The 22,305-nt window shown below is 41.0% G+C and overlaps 1 protein-coding gene across 1 annotated transcript in view; it reads left to right on the forward strand.

Moving 5' to 3' along the window:
* NUP214 (nucleoporin 214) overlaps positions 1 to 22,305 on the forward strand; it is an 80,329-nt gene that overhangs the window by 23,375 nt on the left and 34,649 nt on the right. Inside the window, 14 exon segments of the mRNA XM_042478915.1 lie at positions 1,427 to 1,516; positions 3,549 to 3,698; positions 4,622 to 4,780; positions 5,826 to 5,929; positions 7,086 to 7,268; positions 7,621 to 7,706; positions 9,166 to 9,249; positions 10,125 to 10,379; positions 11,231 to 11,386; positions 12,367 to 12,475; positions 16,544 to 16,619; positions 17,256 to 17,370; positions 19,027 to 19,138; positions 20,964 to 21,028. Coding sequence (XP_042334849.1) covers positions 1,427 to 1,516; positions 3,549 to 3,698; positions 4,622 to 4,780; positions 5,826 to 5,929; positions 7,086 to 7,268; positions 7,621 to 7,706; positions 9,166 to 9,249; positions 10,125 to 10,379; positions 11,231 to 11,386; positions 12,367 to 12,475; positions 16,544 to 16,619; positions 17,256 to 17,370; positions 19,027 to 19,138; positions 20,964 to 21,028 — 1,744 coding nt within the window.

Below are 22,305 nucleotides of genomic sequence, written 5' to 3' on the forward strand. Positions count from 1 at the left end.
GTTCACTCTTCTTCCAATCCAGATTGGTCCTCTTAAAATAAAATGTTTTAAAAATCACACAAAGATGAGATGATGATGATGATGATGATGATGATGATGATGAATAGTTTATTTATATTTCCCGCCTCTCCCTGTGTATTGAGGCGGGATCTCATCAGTAAAAATACAGCACAAGACATAGATACATCAGTAAAATATTAATCCAATAAAATAACAAATCATCAGCTAATCATCCAGTAGTAATACCATGATAATCAAGGTTGGAGCATTTCAATCTGGTATTTCTTAAATATGATCGGGAGGGTACGCTCGCCGGAAGAGATCCGTCTTGAGTGCCTTTTTAAAGGCATCTAGTAATGAGACAGATCTCTTCTGTCAGGCTGTTCCACAATTGAGGAGCTGTGGCAGTGAATACTATCGGAAGTTATCAGTCTAGTCCTATGATGTTCTAATATATTATTTCCAGAGGTTCTAAGAGTGGTGGGGGGATTACTGTATGTAGGGAGAGGCGTTCTTGAATGTAACTGGCCTGAGCCATGTAGGGCTTTAAAGGTAATAACCAACACCTTGTACTGTGCCTGTGCAATTAGCTAGGATCACAAAAACCACTTCACCCTAGTATTGTAGAAGGTGCATCACTAAGGGGACCTATATAGGTAAGAGGTTGGAATGCCCCCCCAGATAAATAAGTTCTGGTCTGATATAATAGACATAATCACCAAGAAAAGAAAAGGGTGAATTTTTGCCCAGGTCTACTACTTCTCTTACTATTCCTTGAAGAAAATAAAATACTGAAACACAAAGCTTTGACTATATTCCTTGTAGCAATAGCTAGATTGGAAATTGTTAAGAACTGGAAAACAGGTGAATGTTTAATAGAAAATTGGTGGAGGAAAACCTGTGACATATGGCTGATGGTGAAAATCACAGACAATATAAGAAAGTCAAAAGAACAAGTTGGAAAAAACCTTTTCTGAAAAATGGCTCCTTTTCATAGAGTACATCAATGATATTTTACATCAGACCTCCATCACACTATTAAGCATTCTAGGAAGACATTCTGCGTGAAGACTGAACCATACCAGGATTTGATTAACTTTAGAACTTCATTAATACTGTAGACCTTTTAAAGTTTCCTCAATACTGTATCCTCCTTCTACATTATCGATTCCATATTGTTTGTTATTTGGTTATTAATAACTGTTAAGACGATTGTTGCTATTTTTAATTATTGACATTTTTAGCAATTTTCAAATTGTAATACAATAAAATTTGACATCCCCCCCCAAAAAAAATCCCTTAATTTGCTATGAGCATATTAATGTTCAGAACATTTAATTTGTTTAGCATCTTGCAATACAAGTCATTCATTTCTAAAATTCTGTATTAGACACTATCTTTACATTGAAACATTGTGTTTCTGCAGGGCCGGCAGCAACCTCTTAGTTCTGGAACTGAGAAACAACTTCACCAATGGAAAGATTCTGATCCTGTCATTGCAGGGATAAGAGAGGAGGTGAGTCTTTGCAGAAGTGTCTACTGTAACTCCCATGAAAATGCTGTAATTTCTTAATTGTTTGCCGTAGAGGAGAAAAGATAGTATTCCACAAGGTGTAGAAGTTAGATTAAAACTTCAGAATTATCCACCTAGTGCTGTAATGCTGGATATCTCCTGATACCTACACTTGGTGATGGATGAAAGTTTTGTTTCAATTCATTGTAATGGAAGGTTTATTCAAGTGTACAAATGACATCATATTTAGAATGTAAAGAGTCTGTTTTAAAACAAAACTGCGAAAGAAACCAAAATGGAGACACTAATTTATCTTGCATACTTCTGAGTGCTTTGTTTGTTGAAATTTAGGTTTCTGACACAGAATTAGGATGGCTGCCTTTCCCCCCCCTAAGGAGATTACTCCTCTTTAAACTCAATATGATAAGTGAGTATAATGTGGTCCTCACCATGCTGAGTATAGCAGGTTGGGTCTCTGCTGCCAGGTAAATAGGCTTTGGAGTCCTTATTTGCACCATGACTGAAAATTAATTCCTGTCCAGTGGCACGAAACAGTTAATTTGAGGCTTGGAAAAAATATGAAGGCTGAAAACAGTCTGGAGAAGTGAATTTTCCTCTGTTGCTATCCTACATTCTACAGTTATCATAGCTGGGAGGGGGGGTGGAGATGGGTGCACTTTGACTTTCTTTGTTTGTTTCTGCACTATATAACCTTTGGGAGTGCATCTTCCATTGGTCTTGTGTGGGTGGGGGGATATACCCTAGCCCAAGGTTCTCCCTATATGTCTAGCAATATGAATTTGATTTAATTGCCAGCCGGGGGATAATTCTGGGTAGAAGTTGTTTGTGGGCCCAGTTCTACTATTGGTGGTGAGGGGATGCTGGGAGAAGAAGAAATTTGATGCCTGGGGTGTTTTTCTGCTATGTGACATCTGCTGCATCACAGTCCATCAGTCAAGCAAAACACGTGTCAGTGTGCAGAACCAAAAGGACTCTTGGGGAGACTTGGAACTACACTTGGATTCAGCACAGAACACTAAAAATAGTTGTAACTCTTGGGTGTGGCTACTGCTAAAGGAGCAAAACGTTCTATCAGTCTTTTTGGAAGAAGTTACCCAAGCATACAGATTTTTTATGTGTTTGAACAACCCACCCCCTCAAAAAAAGAAAAGAAAAGAAAAGAAAATCCCTAAGCTTCAAATATTTGAAAGCAAAATATTTCTCATCTCAACCCACATTTTAGCAACTTTCTATGACCGGTCACTGAGGGCTTCTCAGAGAGCAGGTAATCTCTGTTTGTCCTGCAAAGTCCTGCCAGTTTGGCCCAGAGGTAAAAAGCAAGCAAATGGCAGTGAGAATATTTTCAGTCACAGGGTCCCAAAAACCTCAGCCTGGCACTAAGTCACTGCATATATGAGAATATCCTGAACATCAGTAATAGCCAGTGCTTGTCCCTAGACCAGGGCTAGTCTAAGATGTTGGCTGCCAATCCCTGGTGAGTTTCTGGGAGAGAAAGAGCGAAAGAAAAACACCATTTGGCATAAATGTAGTTATGGTCCCTGCACACTGAGAAAAAAGTAATTGCCAGTCTCCCACATCATACAGCTGAAGAAGCACAGCACTATATGATTTACTGATAGGGTTGAGCCTCTGTACAGTCAGATTTCTGCATCAAGTGTGATTGAGAAGTGACTGCTCCCTAAATGCAAGTGATCAAGGTCTTCATGGTGTGACTGTTTCAGATGTTTACACACTTCATACTTCTTCAGGTGCAAGATGACATCTGTTTCCATGTTGAAGTAGGGGAAGAGAAACAATATTCTTCAGTAATCAGAATCAATAATGTGATAAGTTATAACTAGTATGCCTTTTGCTTCTTTGGGGATGGGGAAGATTTAAGTCTGAATATGTATTTTCTTTCCAGTCAGATGCATAGAATTGTTTCTATCGAGATCCCCCACCATAGCCAGTCTCCTGAACTGACATGGATTAGTTGCATTTTTAAATGTGAAATAAATTGGACTTGCCTCTATAGATTGCTCACTTCCAGAAGGAAATGGAAGAGTTGAAAAGCAGAACATCCAAAGCCTCTTTCCAGGTGGGCACTGAAGAAGAGAAGAAGATGCTGAGGGCCGAGTCAAATGACTTGCACACCTTCCTCTTGGAGATCAAAGAGACAACAGAGGTAAAAAGGAACTCATTCTAAAATACAAAGCATGTTCTGTTCAGGTTGATTCTTCCCAATAGGTACACAGGACCTTATACCAACTTATGCCAACTCAAGCCATTGCTTCACCTAATTAATTACTGTCTGCTCAGCACTGAGTCTGCATACAGCATTTCTTGGCTTCAGAAATGTCTCCCACTTGTTGTAGTATGCCTCAAGTAATGTCCAACTTATGGAGACCCAAAGGAAACCTTATCGTGGGGTTTTCTTGGCAAGATATGTTCAGAGGGAGTTTGCCTCTGAAGCTGAGAGAGTGGTCAAGGTCACCCAGTGGATTTACCTCTCAAACAGGAATTCAGACACTATAAAATCATTAAAATATACTCATAGAGTATGTATGCTTTGCCATGGCTGTTCTCTGAGGCTGAGAGAGAGTGACTTGCCAAGGTCTCCCAGGGATTCCATGGCAGAGAGGGGATGTGATTCTTGGTCTCTCAAAGTCCTAGTCCCAACATGCAAACTCGTCACATCACGGTAGCTCAATCTTTCTCTCCATTTATGTTACTTTCAATATGTTCCTCATCTTTGAAAACATCACTCTACCTATTTGCTACCTATTTCTTTCTGAAAGTGCTAGAGGGACAGAGATACCCAATTTCAGTCCCATTGTTCACAGTGTTTGTTTGTAAATGTTGTTTTTTACATGTTTTATACAGAGGATTGTACAGAAGCCCCAAAATTGACTAAGGTGTTCTTGTTTTCCCCCTCCTGAAATGTTAAAATTCATGATCATTTGCACTGCCTGGTTGTAGAATGCTAGCATCATCTCTGTATATGTTACTCTTAATATGTGGCAATTAAGCATTTCTGTGGAAAGTCACATATTTGCTTGTGACCAAGAAATTCATCCTGTTCTGGTGGGTGTCTCCTTCTGCTTGTAGTCTCTTCATGGTGACATCAGCTTTCTGAAGACAAACCTGCTGGAGGGATTTGCAGGGGTTGAGGAAGCCAGAGAGAAGGATGAGCGAGCACACAACTCTGAGTACTTGCACCTGCTCTATAAGAAGCCTTTAGACCCCAAGAGTGAAGCCCAGCTTCAGGTAAAATCATAGTAGCCTCAGGTAATAATCAAGAAGAAGAAAAAACCTCAAGCGGGCATAGGGATCAAAGCTTAGTTGGGAAGAGGAGGAGAAGGATAACAGCAGCAGAACCAGGATCAATCTAATGGAATATTATGGGGGAAAACTCATGGAAAAGGTCAGCATTAATCTTTCTTGATGCGGAAAAGGACTTTAATGCGGTAAATTGGGAATTCATGACAGAAATAATGAAGAAGATGGATTTCGGTGAAATATTTGTAAATTGGATACAGACTATTTACAAGACTCAAACTGCACAAAAATTTGTAAATGGAGAGAAAGCTAAAGGCTGTCAAATTACGAAGGGGACAAGACAAGGATTCCTGCTGTCCCCATGTTGTTTATCTTGACTTTAGAAGTATTAAACTATCAGATAAGAGAGAACAAGTAAATTAAAGGAGCTCTAGTCAAAGGCCATAAATATACAATAAGAGCCTATGCCTACAACCTGTCAATCGGCCCAGAAGACCCCAATGAAAATATTGACAAATTAATGAAAATGATTCAAAAATTTGGAAATTATGCAGGACTCAAAATTGACAAGACTAAATCAGCAATAATAACGCTGAATCTGTCAAAGAAAGAGGACAGAGGACTACAGGAGAAGTCTAGATTCCAAATATGTAAAAAAAGTGATGTACAGTGTGCCTGAACCGTACACAGGCTCGCCATACGTGGGCTCAAGGTCAACCCTAATATAATTAATGGATGGGCAGGCCCATGGCATGCACCGCAGGGGTGCACCCTATTCAAATGAGTGTTACTTGAGTATATGCACGATTTGCCTTACGCGGGTGGGTGTGTGTGTGGCTCTGGAACAGATCCCCACGTAAGGCAAGGGCGGACTGTACCTTTGTATAACTTTGTCCAAAAAAAGACAATAATTATGTAATCTTATGGAAGGAAGAAAAAAAGACTTGGATAAATAAAATAATTTAAACTTAAACCTGAGTGAATTAAAATGACTTTGAAGTGATTCTCCCCCCCCCCCCTCATCTTTGGGCAGGAAATCCGACGCTTGCACCAATATGTGAAATTTGCTGTACAGGATGTGAATGATGTTCTGGATTTAGAATGGGACCGGCATCTGGAACAACAGAAAAAGCAAAAGTAAGTGACCTGAACATGAGGAAAACGTTGTTAGCTTATACTGTGGAATGATATCATTTGTTCTTTGAATTCAGCATATCTTATTTAAAGACCATGTGAATGGATAGCTATCACAGATCCTTTCTATCTTGAGAAGAAGTTTGAGATAGCAGACTGCAAAATATCCAAAGCAGGGTGATGTTTAAGTGAGACTCAGCCAAATCCTCAAGGTTTAGCAAATTCCTCACTAATCTCGAAGACAATTTTATTGTCCCAAAGGCGGAAGGGGCAACAAGGGGGTCAGCTATTTTAGATCTGATCCTAACCAACAGGGGTGACTAGGTTAATGGGATGCAAGTGGTGGGATCATTAGGTGGAAGTGACCATGTTCTCCTGGAGTTTATTATACAGTGGAAAGGAGAAGCCAGGCATAGTCAGACACGCATTCTAGACTTTAGGAGAGCGGATTTCAGTAAACTTCGAGAAGTACTGAAGGTGATCCTGTCGTCAGGAATGCTAAAAGAGAAGATAGTTTAGGATGGATGGGAGTTTCTCAAAAGGGAGATACTGAAGGCACAATTTAAAACAGTTCCAGTGAGAAAGAAAAATGGGAGGTGTCTCAAGAAACCAGGATGGATGACTTAAGTAACTTTCAGCTAAGCTAAGTTTTAAACAGAACATGTATAAGAAATGGAAAAAGAGAAAAAGAAGAATTCAAATGTCTGTCACTGAGTTAGTTCAACTGGAATGAATGCATTCATAATCCAAGAATAAAATGAATTCTCTTAAAATGTATCCTGACATAGAGAAATGCCGTGCTGGTCTTTCTATCAGTCACAATATATCAAGAGTGGATGTCTGCCTAGTGATGATCTAAAAATGTCCTTGGTGCTTACTATAATAGATCTGCCTGCTAACCACTGACAGATACTTGCTGAACTGGGTGCTTGGTCCATCACTAATAGTTGTAATTTTAATTTTCTTTGCTACAGGTTGATAATATTGACAGTACCATATTCTTTAGGTAGTCCCCAAGCAAAACCTGTAATTAAGCCTGCTCATGTTCACCTCTTCCTCTTTTTCCCTTGTCTGTCTCTTTCTCGCTGCCAATATTAGATAAAATCTGATTATTTCCCCTCATTTTATTTTATTTCTTTAAAAAACCCCAAAAATATAGGCGCTTAATGGTACCTGAACGAGAAACTCTGTTCAACACCTTGACTAATAACCGGGAGATCATCAATCAGCAGAGAAAGAGGCTGAAAAACTTGGTGGACAGCTTACAAGATCTTCGTTTGTACAACCAGACTTCTCAATGGAAAAGCTCAGGTCCTATTTCTTCCCACAGCAGTGTCCAAAGGTAAGTGTGTGTGTGTGCGCGCCCAAAGAATTCTAGCAAGTGGCTTCACTTCTAACTGTGCAGAATATACTAATACCTGACATAAGGAAAGAGACAGTCTCCTTAACTTTTAGAAAAGGTCACTGGAAGGATTAATGCCTGTCTTAGTAGGGTCTCACGATCCTCACATCCAAATGTCATCAAGTAGAATTGGAGGAAGTTTAAGTAATATTTCCCTAATGAATTATCCTGAAGATTAGAAAGTACTTTGAGCCCTCTAAAAATGTTGGGTAGGAGGATTGTGAGTAACTGTGTTTGTTCTTTTCTTCTTCTTCCTTTCTGTGCTATTTTTGTCAACTTCTCCCGGAATTAGCCTTGACAGCGAGCTGGAGAGCTTGAGTAACGCCTTGACCAAAGCTACTATAGAATCTTCTAGCAAAATGTCACCAAAACAAGCCGGTAATTCAAACGACATTGCCATGGATATTGCTAATATGTGTGCAAATGTTATAGTGTACATGTGGATATGTATTTGTACTCTATCATTCTGTGTTAGGAACACTTAGGGCAGCTTGCAGTGCAAAAACATAGTCATAACCTGCCATGTGTAATTTAATTATGCCTTCTGTGAAGAACCTGAAGGGTTTCTTTAACCATTTAAAGTGAATGAATGAAGACTGATCAAAGTCAGATGTTTAACAATGCAGCACCAGATGGACTCTGGCTTGGTAGGCTGAACAGTCAGTTTAAACCAGCTTTATATAGAATTCCCGCAAAAACATGCAAGGGAGCAAGCAAAGGCTATGACAGTCATACAAATTCACCAATAAGGAGCAAGCAATATTTCCAAACTATGTTTGTATATATAATTTTCAAGCTGTGGATGCTTGAATCAGTGGATAAAGAATCCATTGATATGGAGGGACAATTGTATTTCCTTCAACATTGTCTCTACCTCATTTAGACCTTGTGGTAACTTTCTAACTTCAGCTCCCAGAAGCTCCCAGATTCCCAGACCATTAGCCAAGATGTCTGAGGCTTCTGGGAGCTGAAGTCCAAAACACCTGGAGGGACAGAGTTTGGACATCACTGCTTTAAGGTATAGGAGTCTATTTTTGCCTCAGGCAGGAGAATGCTAGCTGGATGGCCATCTGTCAGGGGTGCTTTGATTATATCTTCCTGCATGGCAGGGGATTGGACTGGATGGCTGTTATGGTCTCTTCCAACTCTATGATTCTAGTCTAATGCTTTGCACTCTAGCTTACTAATTGGATATTTCATTTTAAAGCTAAATTTGAGGAGGACCATGTCTGGAAGCATGTCAAATGGAAGCTCATTCACAATCTCCTTAGATAAATTACACAGGAAACGTGTTGCTTTTTTGCAGCCTTACTTTATCTGCCTTGAAAATGGAGGCAAGTAGTCAGGATTTTTTGAAGCTGGATGGCTATGAGATACAAAATGCTCAGGGCCAAAGTGAGAAGCTTTAGAGCGATTTCCCCATGTCCTGGACCTTGCTGGCGGGCCTCCTTTATGGAGCTGTTTGGCTACTATGAGTCTTTCATCTTATCCAGCTTCATGACTTTTATATTCTGTTGTCAGCAGGCCACCCTACTCCTACCAATAAAACCAGGCCATTTCCAAATTTTTAACATGTTTGGTTTCTGCTAAAATAGGGGTGCGGGATACCTACTTTCAGAATACAGTTATGTTCTTGAAGGCTTCTGGAGATGTGATTCTCCCCACATTTTTGGCACATACAAATGGGGAGAGGCTCTAGAGGCTCCAATGGTTGTAGCCACAAGTTGAGGTGGATACATGCAGCCCATGGAGCATATGATTCAACCTGCACACTATAATGCTTGATAAATAATGCTTGTTGTTGTTCAAATGATCCCCCCCCCCTTTTCTCTTTCAGCCAAACTGTCCCCTGTGAAGCAGGCTCAATTAAGGAACTTCCTATCAAAGAGGAAGGTGCCACCTGTAAGATCAACTGCACCAGGTATCCCACAAAACTTTGCAGTCCTTGGCCAAAGTGGGTTTCCAGCAGGCTCCTTGCTCTTTTCCCTTCCTCAAGCCTCAACACCATGTTGCTGTTTAGCATCACTCTCTTAACAAGAGTGTTCTTGTCTCAAGTTGCTAACCAGGCAGCTTTCTTAGGCCCCATACAGACAGGCCAAAATAAAGCTGCTTAGGGTCACTTTGGAGGCATGCTGTTTAAATGATGCATGTGCCCTAAGAGTCCGGAAGCCATGCCAGAGTCACGATCCAGTCCTAAGGATTGGCGTGCAACTTTGATGCAGCTTCCAGATGCATCATTTAAACAGCATACCACCAGAGTGACCCGAAGCAGCTTTATTTTGGTAGTCTGTATGGGGCCTTAGTTTATTATCTGAAAAGCATTCGAGCAGTCCTGTTAACCATCTCCTCTCTTCTCAGTGCACAGTTCTTCTATTCCCACTGACTCTTGACATTCTGTAACTCCTGTCTGCTGAGCATATACAGTCCTCATTGGGCTGTCCCAGTGCATTTTGCTTCCTTAAAGAGCTTGGGATTTATTAAGAGAAGAAGATGCTGTGCCTGGTATTGGGTTCCTGAAACCTTCCTCCACCACAGAGAACCACTACCATGGTTTCTGAATTTTTAGCAACAACTGTGGCAACAGGAACTAGAGTAGCATCCTCTGAACTTCAGCCAACAGCTCTGCTCCTTAAACACTGGATTTCTTTGTGGCCTTCTGCCCCTGAGAAGTTACTCATCCTGAATTGCTGAATGATCCTAACTAGTCAAGACCACAGAATTCCCTTACACAGCTTTTCTTTATCCATCTCCTCTACTGCTCATCTTAAAATGGTTACTTGTTCTCACCTTTTGCAGCCAGTCTGTCTCAGTCGGCCTTCCTGTCGTTGAGATACGATGAAGATTTGGATGACATTAGCTCCATATCTTCAGCTGCCCAGTCCCTTGAGAATGAAGAGATTCGAGGTGCAGATTATGAAGAGGAGGAGGAGGAGATTGGCTCCCTCCCGGTGGCCCGCCATGCCAAAGTTGTCCGAACCTCCTCAGTTCAGCCTTGTCTGATGGCACAGCCCCTGCCTCTTGGCAAACCACAAATCCCAGTGGGTGCTTTAAGTGAGTAGACTCCAGAAGACCTCTTCAATTTGTTTCATGTTGCTCATAGAATTCCTTTGTTCATTGTTGGAGTTGGACAGAAGTTCATGAGCGATCTGATTCAGTATAATTTTAATGTGTTTTTCATAGTTACAGATTTGAAGGGACCTCATGGACCATCAAGTCAGCACCCTGCTTAATGTGGGACCATGCTGTACTTTAGGCTTCCATGCCATATAGATTTGAGAACATAACAGCATTTATTAGCGCTTTGCTCTGAGTAGGCATGCATAAGATTGCAGTGTTAACTATGACTTCCCTCTTGCAATTTTATCATGATGACAACCCTGCAAGGTAGGCTACTTTGAGAGACAGTGACTGGCTTGAAGCCACTCACTGGGTTACTGGATGACTTGGCCAGATTAGTTTTTCTTCGTGGTCTCTGCAAAGCACACAAATGAGTTATTCTGTGCCTGTCATTAACAACTGTCAATGATAGACACTCACACTATTTTCTCCTGGTTTATTATATTGCCAGAACACTCCCTCCTCTGGGAGACATTTAGCTTATCAGTCTAACCCATTTGTTTGCTTCATAGAGACCACAAAGAAGGACAGGTTGCTTACCTGTAACTGTAGTTCTTTGAGTGGTCATCTGCAAATCCACACAAATCCCGCCCATCCTCCCCTCTGTCGCATCCTGCGGATCTGAAATTGCTGTGCAGGCGCAGAATAACCCATTTTTGTGGATTCGCAGATGACCACTTGAAGAACTACAATTACATGTAAGCAACCTGTCCTTCTCATTTGTCTAAACTATTAAGACTTTTGTTCACAGGCACTCAATAGGACCTGAACTTTTTTCCTTCCAGTAGCCACACCGCAAACCCTTCCACAAGGGGCAGACAGCACAATGTTGGCAACAAAAACTGTGAAGCATGGGGCCCCCGTTCCCATCGTCACCATTCCGGCACCCCAGGCTGCAGCGGAAGCAGCAATGAGAAGACAGATGGCAAACCAGAATCCAGGTAGCATTTCCTTTGTCCTCATTTTCACAAATCCTGCTTGTTATCAGCTTTTTTCTTGTAACAGAATAGGAAAAATTTTGTGAAGTTTTCTGTATTCTGTAAAACCATTCCATAATCAATTGTGGAGTAAAGGAACTTTTGCAGAATAGAGTGCTCTATTTATACAACAAACCAAATGGGACAGTTTTGTTAATTCTCCAGGTCAGGATGATAAAAGTGGGGGGGGGGGAACCCTGCCTTCTTGTTGGACAACATAATTCCTCACAACTGACTTTGTTGGCTATCTTTAGTGGGCTTTACAGTCTATCAATTTTTATTGTTAAGTTTATATCCTACCTTTTCCCCAAGACTGGGACTTAAGGTAACTTACACATTAGAAATACAACATGTAAACATATAAAACATATAAAAATTCAGCATTAAAACCAAATGAAACTATTCATTGTATTAAAAACATACACTTTAGTTAACTTAAACAAATTAAAAGAAATTGAGCAAATGTATAACTTAAACAAGTTTAAAGAAATTGAGCAAAAATAGTATGCAGAGGAGCATACAATGTGATTTACCATTCACAGACACACACATGACTGGATGGCCATCTGTCGGGGATGCTTTGATTTAGATTTCCTGCATGGCGGGGTTGGACTGGATGGCCCTTGCGGTCTCTTCCAACCCTATGATTCTATAATTCTAGTTTGTCATGGGTGTTCAGGACCAAGTTGCTTCCTCCAGTAACGCTTTGGAAACTGAGATCTTTAACTGGAAAGCTTATAACTCTAGAGACAGTATCCCATCTTTGTTGGTCCCCATCTGCAGTCTGAAGTAGCACAGCCCAGGCCCAAGTTTAACCACATCTCTCAAGCAACATACCATGTGGCCATGTGATAGGTTATAGTCTGTGTTTAAACATTTTTTGATCATTTGGTGCACACCTTCACTGATGTTTGTGATGTTCTGTTCTCTCTTATATTTAACAGCTGTGAGCACTTCCTTAACTGAGTCAACTCTGAAGAATGTCCCTCAGGTAGTGAACGTGCGAGAACTGAAGAACAATTCTGCTCCCCCAGCTGTTTCAACAGTCATAGGGTGAGTGAATGCTTTGTTTCCTCTCTGTGCCTTTCAAGTGACCTGTTTTGGCTCATGCCCCCCTGCCTACAGGAAGATTCAGTGGTCCATTGCTTAAGAAAGGCAAAGATGAATTGGTAGGTAATAGTGGTTGTATTTATTTATGCCCCAGCTTTTTTTCAGTCCAAGACTTAAAGCAGCTTACAACAGTTGTGAATAGCTAAAAATTCACAAGTTAAAATGTAATTTAAACAATTGTTAAAATTAAAGTTAAAATATAAGCATTGGGGGGAAAGCAACAAATAGACCAAATAGCAAATTAATGCAAGGCCCAATCCCTTTCAGCAACCTGTGTGTAAAGGCCTGCATTAGAAAGAACCTCCTTGGAGATTTTTAAATACAGGTTGGATGGCTACCTGTTGGGAGTGCTTTGATTGTGTCTTCCTGCATTGCAGGGGGTTGCACTGGATGGTCCATGTGCTCTCTTCCAACTTGTTAATTTGGAGGTTTTTTTTTCTTTATTTCATCAGTCTCCACTTTTCTTATGATTTATATTTTGGTGGCCAAATTATCTGATAGATGCTTTTTTTAACATGCTGGGTGTCGCTTGTGAGACTGGCTTATTATCTGCTCTTCCTTTTTGTTGTTTGTTTATTGTTCTGCTGTTCATGCAAGGGATTCTGCAATTAGCTTACACATCATTACAGTTGGGTTGGCTAGAGCAAAATCTCACTCTTTCCCAAATCAAGCTTTAATGCACTGTTTACTATAGACACATTGCTGCATTCTGAGCCCAAAGGTTTATGTTTCTCCAGCCCTCCTTCACCCGATGCTGCTAAAAAATCTTACTGCTAGACAGAGTATGAAAACAAAAAGGGGGACTTGGGATGTAGAAGGACTTTGTAAAAAAAAGAGCTTAATTGTCAGAGTCCTTCTTACCTGAAGTATGCTCGTATATCGTAGCAGTCCCATAATGGTAGGCCAGTTGCTGATTGTCCTTGCTCAGATCTAGCTAGCTTGTTGTATTCACTGGACTTTTTACCTTGAGTAAACAAAACACTCTTGACTCCCTTGCTTATCTTTAAAACACGGTGTATTTTTGATGACCCTATCCCACAAGGACAGTTCCCTCCAGCCTTCCAGTCACAACAAGAAGTGTCTCCTGTCATGTTGACCTTGCATCTTTCTGCCATGGCATTTTTCTGAGCCTGGATAATAGATATCACCAACAAAACAAACCAGCTGGTGGCTGGTTATGTTGCCCTAGAAAACTAGCCAGGCTGATGACTGCGGCTCATCATATAAGAGAACAGAAATGACTGTGACCAAATTACATCTTAGCTGCACCTGTAAAGTCCATCCTTGTCTCTCGTTTTAAGAGTATTTTAGATCTCTTGAACAGCTTCACCTACTCTTTTGCTGCACATCTGCTGTTGCATATTTTGTGGTGTGTTAGATGAGAGATTGGTGTTTTTCTAATGCAGGTGACCTTTTGGTGATTTGATATAGATATCTATAGGGAGTCTTTGCAAGATAACTCAAGGATGTTTGCAAGGCAAGATGGAAAACAACTAACAAGAAGAGAGCTTTGTTTTTTAATGAAAGTGTCTGGCTTTTACATGTGCTGTTTAATTCAAAGTCTCTGGTTATTTTATTCCTTTAGATTTCACTTTTTCCCAGTGATAGGATTCAAGGCAGCTTAAAAATTATTAAAACAAGTACAGATTAAAAAACTATACAAAAGCATAAGAGATTTTAAAAGGAATTAAACTGTTTGTAGCTTAAAACAGTAAAAAAAAGCAAGCTGAACAGGACAGCACCCAAAGACCATCAGAGTCCATTCCTAAAAGCCTGACAGAATAGGAATATTTTGCATAGACCAGAGGGAGAACAAAGAGGATCCATCCCAGCCAACCTGTTTGTTTGTTTGTTTGTTTATAGCCTCCCTAGCCACCAAAAAAGACTCTTCCCACCAAGCAAAACTGAGAAGGACAGTCACTTGAAGATCTTTAAGTCCCAAGAGCTTAGTTTAATTTTGTTCCAGGTGTTAATCCATATTGTGGTCTGGATCTGGGGTAAATGATGCACCTCTGGACAAATTAGGAACATCAGGTGACACCCCCCCCCCTCCCTATAAAGCCACTTTTTGACAAGGGCTGGGAGATTTGGTGGGTCTGGGCAAAACCTGGGAGCTACAAAAAAAAGCACCTAATTCCTGTGGGCCACCTGATTCTCAGTCCTGGTGGAAACAGATTAGAATCTGAGAGGTCAATTTAGTGTGAGTCAGTATAAGGCAACTTCTTATATATTTTTTTTGTGGTTAACTGCCTTCGAGTCAATTTCAACCCATGGTAATCCTGTGGATGAGACACCACCAAGACTCCCTGTCCTCTACTGCTCTGCTTAATTCCTGCAAACTCATACCCATGACCTCCCTGATAAGAGTGTATCCATCTAGCATGTCTCCTTTGGAAGATATCAGCTTGTTGTCTTCTTTGCTGCTTCTGGGAGAGAGAGGGAGAAAGATTTCTCCAGCCTGAACAGAGCACTTTGGTGGCTATCCAAGTGCACCGCTTAAGCATTTCGCACAATAGCGCTAACATCTTTGTCTCTGTGTATGTGACTTGTCAACTTTTGGTGACTTTGAATTCCATAGAGTCCTCTTAGGCAATGAATATTCAGAAGTGGCTTTGTAAGTTCCTTCCTGTGAAATAGAACGTATTTGCTGGCAGTCTCCCATCCAAGTACTAACCAGGTCTGACTCTACTTGGCATCCAAGAACAGATGAAATCTGGTGCCTTTGGGGTATTTAGGCACATTCTGAGCTCTAATCTCATCTGATGTAAACTATCCAGCAGGTCTCCTCAGAGGATTATGTGGTAATGGAAATAACAGAGGCATGAACTATGTTGCGATGCAATGGACACAATATTTTTCTGTGGCTACTGCTGGTCTTTGATTAATTTTTTTTTCATTCTGATATTTGTCTTACATGGCATATGAATAATTGCACTACATCATATGGGCTAGTATGTGCATCCTATTAAGGTAATCTTAAAGAAACCTGTGAGCCTACACCGGTTATAACCCTTGACCATCAACCATGTAGAATGGAACTAATAACATTTGGAGTCCAGCAACATCTGGAGGGGTCAAGGGAAGCATGATAGTTAAACAGTAGACAATATGCATTATGCTGGATGTCCCCACAAGCTCCAGGCAGGTCTGGGAATAACCCTTTTCTGAAACTCTAAAGAGCTGCAAAAAATTAGTGTAACTCAGTTGTGCAATTGTGCTATCCTAAAGCCTGCAACTCACAAATACTCCCGCAAGTTTGTTTTTGCAGTCCCAGGGTCCTCATGAACTTCCCCTGGATGCCAATTTGTTGTTGTTGTTGTTGTTGTTGTTATTTCTATTTCCTCCCATTGAAGCACTTTTTAAAAATGTTAAAAACAGAACCATTGTGGGAAATGGGTCCCAGATCCCCAAGCCAACGTTTCCAGTGGTCTTATTCTGCATAAGGCAGCTTCTCGTATTGTAGTGTCTTACATTCTCCCCCAGCCATGGACTTGTCAGGAGGAGAATGTAGGACAAGTGAGAGAGGCCCCCTTCCCCTCCAGCCCAAGACCAACCAACTCAGCGTTTTAGGGTGTTAGATTATAATTTTTAATTGTAACTTCTTAACTGTAATCTTGTAACTTGCTATGCTGTATTTGTTTTATTATTTCATTGTTTATTGACATTTGCTTCATATTTTTTGAACGAGGGGTTGGAATTAGGGATTTCCTTTTGATCATTATTGATTTGAATGTAATCTTTTATGTTATCCTTTGTTATTATTGAATTGTTATGATATTGTTGTTGTTATTGTTGTTATGATTTACTATATATTGCTATGTTACATTGTTTTATTATGTTCATGTTTATTGTTATTGCTTTGTATTATCCCCACTGTTGTAAGCCGCCCAGATTCCCAGTGATTGGGCGGGATATAAATAAATCCTATTATTATTATTATTGTGCTCAGTTCATTGAGTTCTCTGGTGTTTGAACTAGAAAGTCATTTCTTCCCCTGCCTTCCTCTTCCAGATCATCAGTTCCTCAGTCGGCTGCTCAAGCTGTTCACCAGGTTCTGGCAACTGTGGCTACCAATCAAGCCAGTCAGGTATTGGATCTCCTTATGCCTTTTGTCCCCCCCCCCCCCCCCATTTAATTCTTCCTGTCCTCTTACATTTTGTTTCCAAACTTCAGAGGAAGACTCACCATTGTCTAGCTGGTCTTTCTCTCTTTTTCCTGCCTTCTACCTTTCCTAACATTATTCTTTTTTTAAAATGAGTCATGCCTTTTCATGATATGTCCAGAGTATGACAGCCCTTGTGGCGCAGTGGTTAAATGCCTGTACTCCAGCCACTCACTCAAAACCATAAGGTTTTTAACAGACCTCTCCCTGCTATGTTAGTTTTCTATGTGCGGTGGTTTTGTTCATTTCAATGCAGATACACCCTGTACTATACAATGGTATAAAAGTGTGCTTGAATTGTGTATGGAATCTAATGGCTACACCATCCATGAGAACATCTGCTCATGCGTGGCCCTCCTGGGACCCGCAGGGATTTTTTCAATGGCATTGTGGATGTTTTTAAACAGAGGTTGGTTGGAGATCTTTTGAAAATGCTTTAGTTGTGCATTCTTGCAAGGCAGGGGGGAGGACTAGATTATGCTTGCAGGCCCTCCCAGTTCTGTGATTCTGTCATGTTTCAGACACTGCATATTTCTTGATAATTTTTGCTTTATGTTTTAGGGACCTTTGCCCAGCTCCCTTAAGGGGCAGCCTCCATCCAGTTCGGCAGCCTCAGCAGTTGTGACCACCATCAGCTCCACGGGTCAGACATCATCAACTGCTAAAAAGAGCTCAGGTCAGTTCAGACCAACAGGTAGAAATGCTGCAAAAGTGCAATTAATCCTTTGCAGGTGGTTCTTGTAACAGTAAGAAGGAAAAGTAGGAGAGGATCATTCATTCTCTTTGCAGTAGCAAATACAACTGGTCAGTGCTGACAGAATGATAGTAAAAACAGGGCCACTGAAGAAGAAGAGGGGGTTTCCCCCTCAGCCATGAGCACGCTTGTGCAGGGGGCAAGTTTTACAACAGTCAAAAACAATATTTGAAAAGAAAGCAAACCAAATATCTCAAAAAACATATTCAGAGGTAGTGGTGTTGGCCATATAGCAAACTACAATAATGTCCAAAATCCACAAAACAATGATACCTTTATTCAGACAGCCAAAATGCACAAAATGCATGATGCAAGATTTTGAAGCTCCACAGGCGTCTTCATCAGACAACGCTGTTTAAAAAATCATACAGGAGAAAAAAAAATTGTAAAACAACAATGTTAGTCACAGGCCTGCATTTTTTCACAATGTTGTTGTATTGTTCTGTGGAGGGATATCTATGCAAGCAGGTCCCTCCTCCTTCCGTCCATGTGACACTGGGAAGAAAGCATTCGAAACAAAGCATTCGTGGATGAGAAAAAAAACATATTTTAGCTGCTACAGGGAATCCTAAAGAGAAAGCCAGTGGATTGAGACTTTACTAGATGAGGTTTCTACCTAATAGCATCTTCATCCTCCATTTATATGGAATCACTTGCCTTTTCAGTTGGATGGTCAAATAATAATAATAATAATAATAATAATAATAATAATAATAATAATTATAGTTTATTTGTATTTCCCTCCTCTCCCTACGGATCGAGGTGGGCTTACAATTATAAAAATATAAATACAATTCATATAAAATACAGCATAAAATCATAACATCACATTAAAATCAGTATATTATCATCTGGTCCACTTAACATGCTCAGAGTGGGATGTCCCTTTATTTACAGAAGATCTGGGGATAAGCCCGCCAGAAGAGATCCATCTTAATCGCTTTCCTAAAGGGCTCCATTCCAAGTCCCTCAGGAAGGACTGGTTTGCCAGTCCCCTCCCACCCTGGAGCCTGGTCTATCCAACAAGCATATCTGGGAAAACCCAAACAAACATCCTTCAGGAGATGAGGAAGTTTTACCTTCTATATGGATTATAGTACTTTGGCTATAAAAGAATCCATCCAGTTGGCTGAACTTCTGATTAGTAGATGTGATGATAGCTTATAAGTGGAATCCACCTAGTGTGGACTCGCTAGTCTACTGTCCTCCAGCTCTGTTTAACTCATTGTTACAATACAAAGGGGCCAGGTTGGGGAAGACTGGTGTAGGACCATGGATGATGGTCTAAGACCCAGGGAAGCCCAGTTTGAAATCCTAGTTAAGTCACAAAGCTCAGGATAACGTCAGACCTGTCACTGTATTGCGCAACATCACAAGGTTGTTGTGAAGAGAGAATGTGAGTTATAGGAAAAGGAAAAAGATCCATAGATATCACTTGGAGCTTTTTGGGATGTAAGTTGCAAATAATAATGACTCCAGACTTGTCCTGGAAGAGGTGATGCTGAGATGTAAAATGCCTTTTGCCCTGCATCTGTAGGCTTGTGTTGTGTTTCCCATAACCTTCTGTTGTTCTTGCAGTTCCAGGACTAGGGCCCACGAAGACACTTGCGGCTGTCACCTCATCCTCTACACCATCGGGCTCAGCCACTGGTGCTCAGTTCAACAAGCTGTTCACACTTCCCTCCACAGGGTCAGTGTGGCATCTCTGTATGCCCCGTTTCTTCTTCACTTTACCTTGTGTGTATTATGGCAGCATCCATATGCATTGCACTTGAGAGAACACCAGTGTAGTGTAGTGGTTAGAGTGGTAGCAGTCACAGCAGCCTTTCTCAGCCTTCTACTCTGGAAGAACCCTTGAAATATTTTTCAGTTCTCAGGAAATTCTAGCAGAAAAATTACTATATTTGCAGCTAAAAAATAGGGTTTTTTTCTCCGATCACAGTATCTTACAGCGCCACTAATGACCTCTTGCAGAACGCTAGCTTTCCCAGGAGCCCTGGTTGAAAAACTCTTGAGTTGTAGTGCTGGATTGAGTTACACAGGTTAAAATCTCCACTTGGATGTGAAGAGGCCTGGATCTTCCTCATTTGACTTGTCTGACTACTTCTCACAGGCTCATTGTGAAGATACAGTGGAAAGGAGAGAGAACCTGTAGGTTGTCTCAAGCCCCTTGGAGAATGTTTAAACACAATGTGGGAGCAGAAGGATAGAAAATGTATGATGGCTCAGATCACCGTCTGGCTTCTACTTGGGATGCTGGGATACCTTGGCTCTTGTTGAATTTTGCAAGGAAAAACAAATACACAAGTGCTCAAGGAGGAAGAGACAGGGAAAGAGAGAGGGAGAGAGACAGGCACGTTCAGTCTCTCTTGCCCTTTTTATTCCTCCCACTCCTTAAATTATTTGCAAAATAGAGGCCTGTCCCTTTATATAAACTCCTTGCCATAATGGCAGGAATTCTGCTAGCACTGGAATAGCATGCTTCACAATGCTTTGCTCAGTACCCCTTTGTCCCTTGCTCCTCATTGCACAGAGAGTTGGGAAAACAGATAGTGAGGAATCTTCAACCCTCCGTGTAATATCCACACTGGACATATTATTTACTCATAGTCTGCCTGTGAACATGGGGTGACAGTTTCCTACAGAGAGTGGAAGGCACACACATCAGCCAATTCAGCACAAGAGCGTTGAACCAGGAAAAGATTCAGCAACTGACTGGCTGCATTGTAGCTTCGGAGGGGAGGGGGAGAGCTGATAATCTACTTGTTGAAGTGTCTAAATCATCCCATTGCCATCTGGAGGCTATGGTTACATAAGGGAGAACTCTGAGAAGGGCATATCTCACACAGAGGGAAAGGGAGGAATCCCATGGTTCATAGTACAATCATGTCTGGGGAAAAACTATAATTGAGAGGCAGCTTATGAATGAAGGCTGCCAAATGAAGGGAGGCTGAATTATGCAACTCTAAATATGGTAGGACAGCCTTCCGCAACCTCCATGTATTTGTGCATGCTTCATAGGTTTAGGATCTGAAATCCCATGATCCTTACAGCATTGTCAATGTTCTGTGAGCTCTAGTGGAGCTGTAGTCCAAAACATCTTGGTTTGCAGTAGATGCCTTTAGGCAAAGGGGGTGTACCTGTATATACACAAATATTTCAGAGAGTTCCAGAGATGGGGAACTAAAAAGGGCTTTTGTATTTTAACCTAACTATGAATATAGAATCCAGCTTTTAATGTGGGAATAGTTGTATTTCAGAGATTCTGATTTTAAGAGGATATATTTCAAATTGTAGATCTTGGGACAGAAAAGATTGGATGATGAATTCTTAGCACATGCACCAAGTTATAGTTTCAGTCTTTGGAAGGAAGGGGGTCACAACTGTTAAGCAAATACAGTATAAGGAGTAACTGTCTTTCTTCCATCTCTCCACACATTTTTATACTTCCCAGAAAGAGAGAAAACCTTGTAATAAGTCATAATGTTTTTCCCCTTGTTTTTGTTGAAATGTAGGCCTGGATTTAACTTTGCTGCAGTCACCTCCTCCCTTGCTGCATCTGTCCCTGCAATTTCACCAGGTAAAACATCAGAGGGGTGTGGTGCCTTTAAGAGTAACAGATACATTATAGCATAGGCTTTTGTGGATTACCAGCCACTTCATCAGGTACATGGAGTACAGTGTTGGACATACGAGCACAGCAGGAATAGTTGGAGGTGGGATCAAAGTGAAAATGGATGTAGAAAGCAGTGACAGTAACATTTATATTATTCACAATGGGTAGGAAACCTTCCTTCTGGTTTCAGAGGCAGTATATCTCCTAAATACCAGTTGCTGGAGAGGAAAACTAACAGAGAGCTCTTTGCCTTCAGGCTCTGCATGTTCTGGGTTTCTCCATGGTAGAAGCAAAATGCTTGACTAGATAGACCTTGGAAGCAGGAAATTGTACTATATAATCCAGCAGGATCTGGATTTTTTCTTAATTTCAAATTATTCTGTATTTCTGTGCTGATAGGACTTGTGTGGAGACATTCATAATTGCCCCTACCCACACCGCACTTCCTTCCTGGGGAGGTTAATTTTAAACCACATCCAGAGCAGTAATCACACAGAGGTCTGGCAGGCACCTTCCTCTGAGGACAAAATAATTCTGCTATGTTCCTGTGTTATGAGACATCCAGTCACCCATGCAGTGAAGAAAGACTGTTTGAAAGGATGTAAGCCTCAGAGCAGACAATCATGCTTAGGTATAGCTGACTGCCTTCTCTGAGAGTGGGCATTCTGGGGTTGCCTACCTGATGATTGCTGGCGGACCCTCCTTTGTTCCACCAGTGAGGTCAGGGCCTGTTCAGATATGGCCAATTGTGGGATGTCCTCCTCTTGCACGTCTGATTGGCAACAATACAGGCTTCATTTAGATGTCAAGTAAAAACATGGGTGTTTATTAAAAATCTTGTCTTAGTTTGAGGCCTAACTGATTTACTTCAAAATGCTTTGCATCGCTTGGATGTAAACTTCTCAGTAAGGAGGCTACAGCCCTCAACCTGCAGAATCTGAACAGAGCAGTTGAGGATAAGGTGTCTTGGAGAGGTCTCATTTGTAGGGTCACCATGAGTTGAAGTCTACTCAAAGGCAGTTAACAACAACCTTTAAAACCTGTTTTAAATGGTTAATGTGTTAAGTATAATTTTCACTTGTACTGCTTGTACTAATGTTATTTGCATGCCACTCTGAGACCTTATAATAAAGGAAGGAGTAGAATTAGTTAATTAAAATTGATTAATGGGATCCCAGGAATTGGATTTGGAATCTTCTGCATGCAAAATTTGTCACTGAGCTCTTATTCCATTTGAACTG

The sequence above is a fragment of the Sceloporus undulatus genome, chromosome 7 (assembly GCF_019175285.1).
Source record: "Sceloporus undulatus isolate JIND9_A2432 ecotype Alabama chromosome 7, SceUnd_v1.1, whole genome shotgun sequence".
Taxonomy (NCBI): domain Eukaryota; kingdom Metazoa; phylum Chordata; class Lepidosauria; order Squamata; family Phrynosomatidae; genus Sceloporus; species Sceloporus undulatus.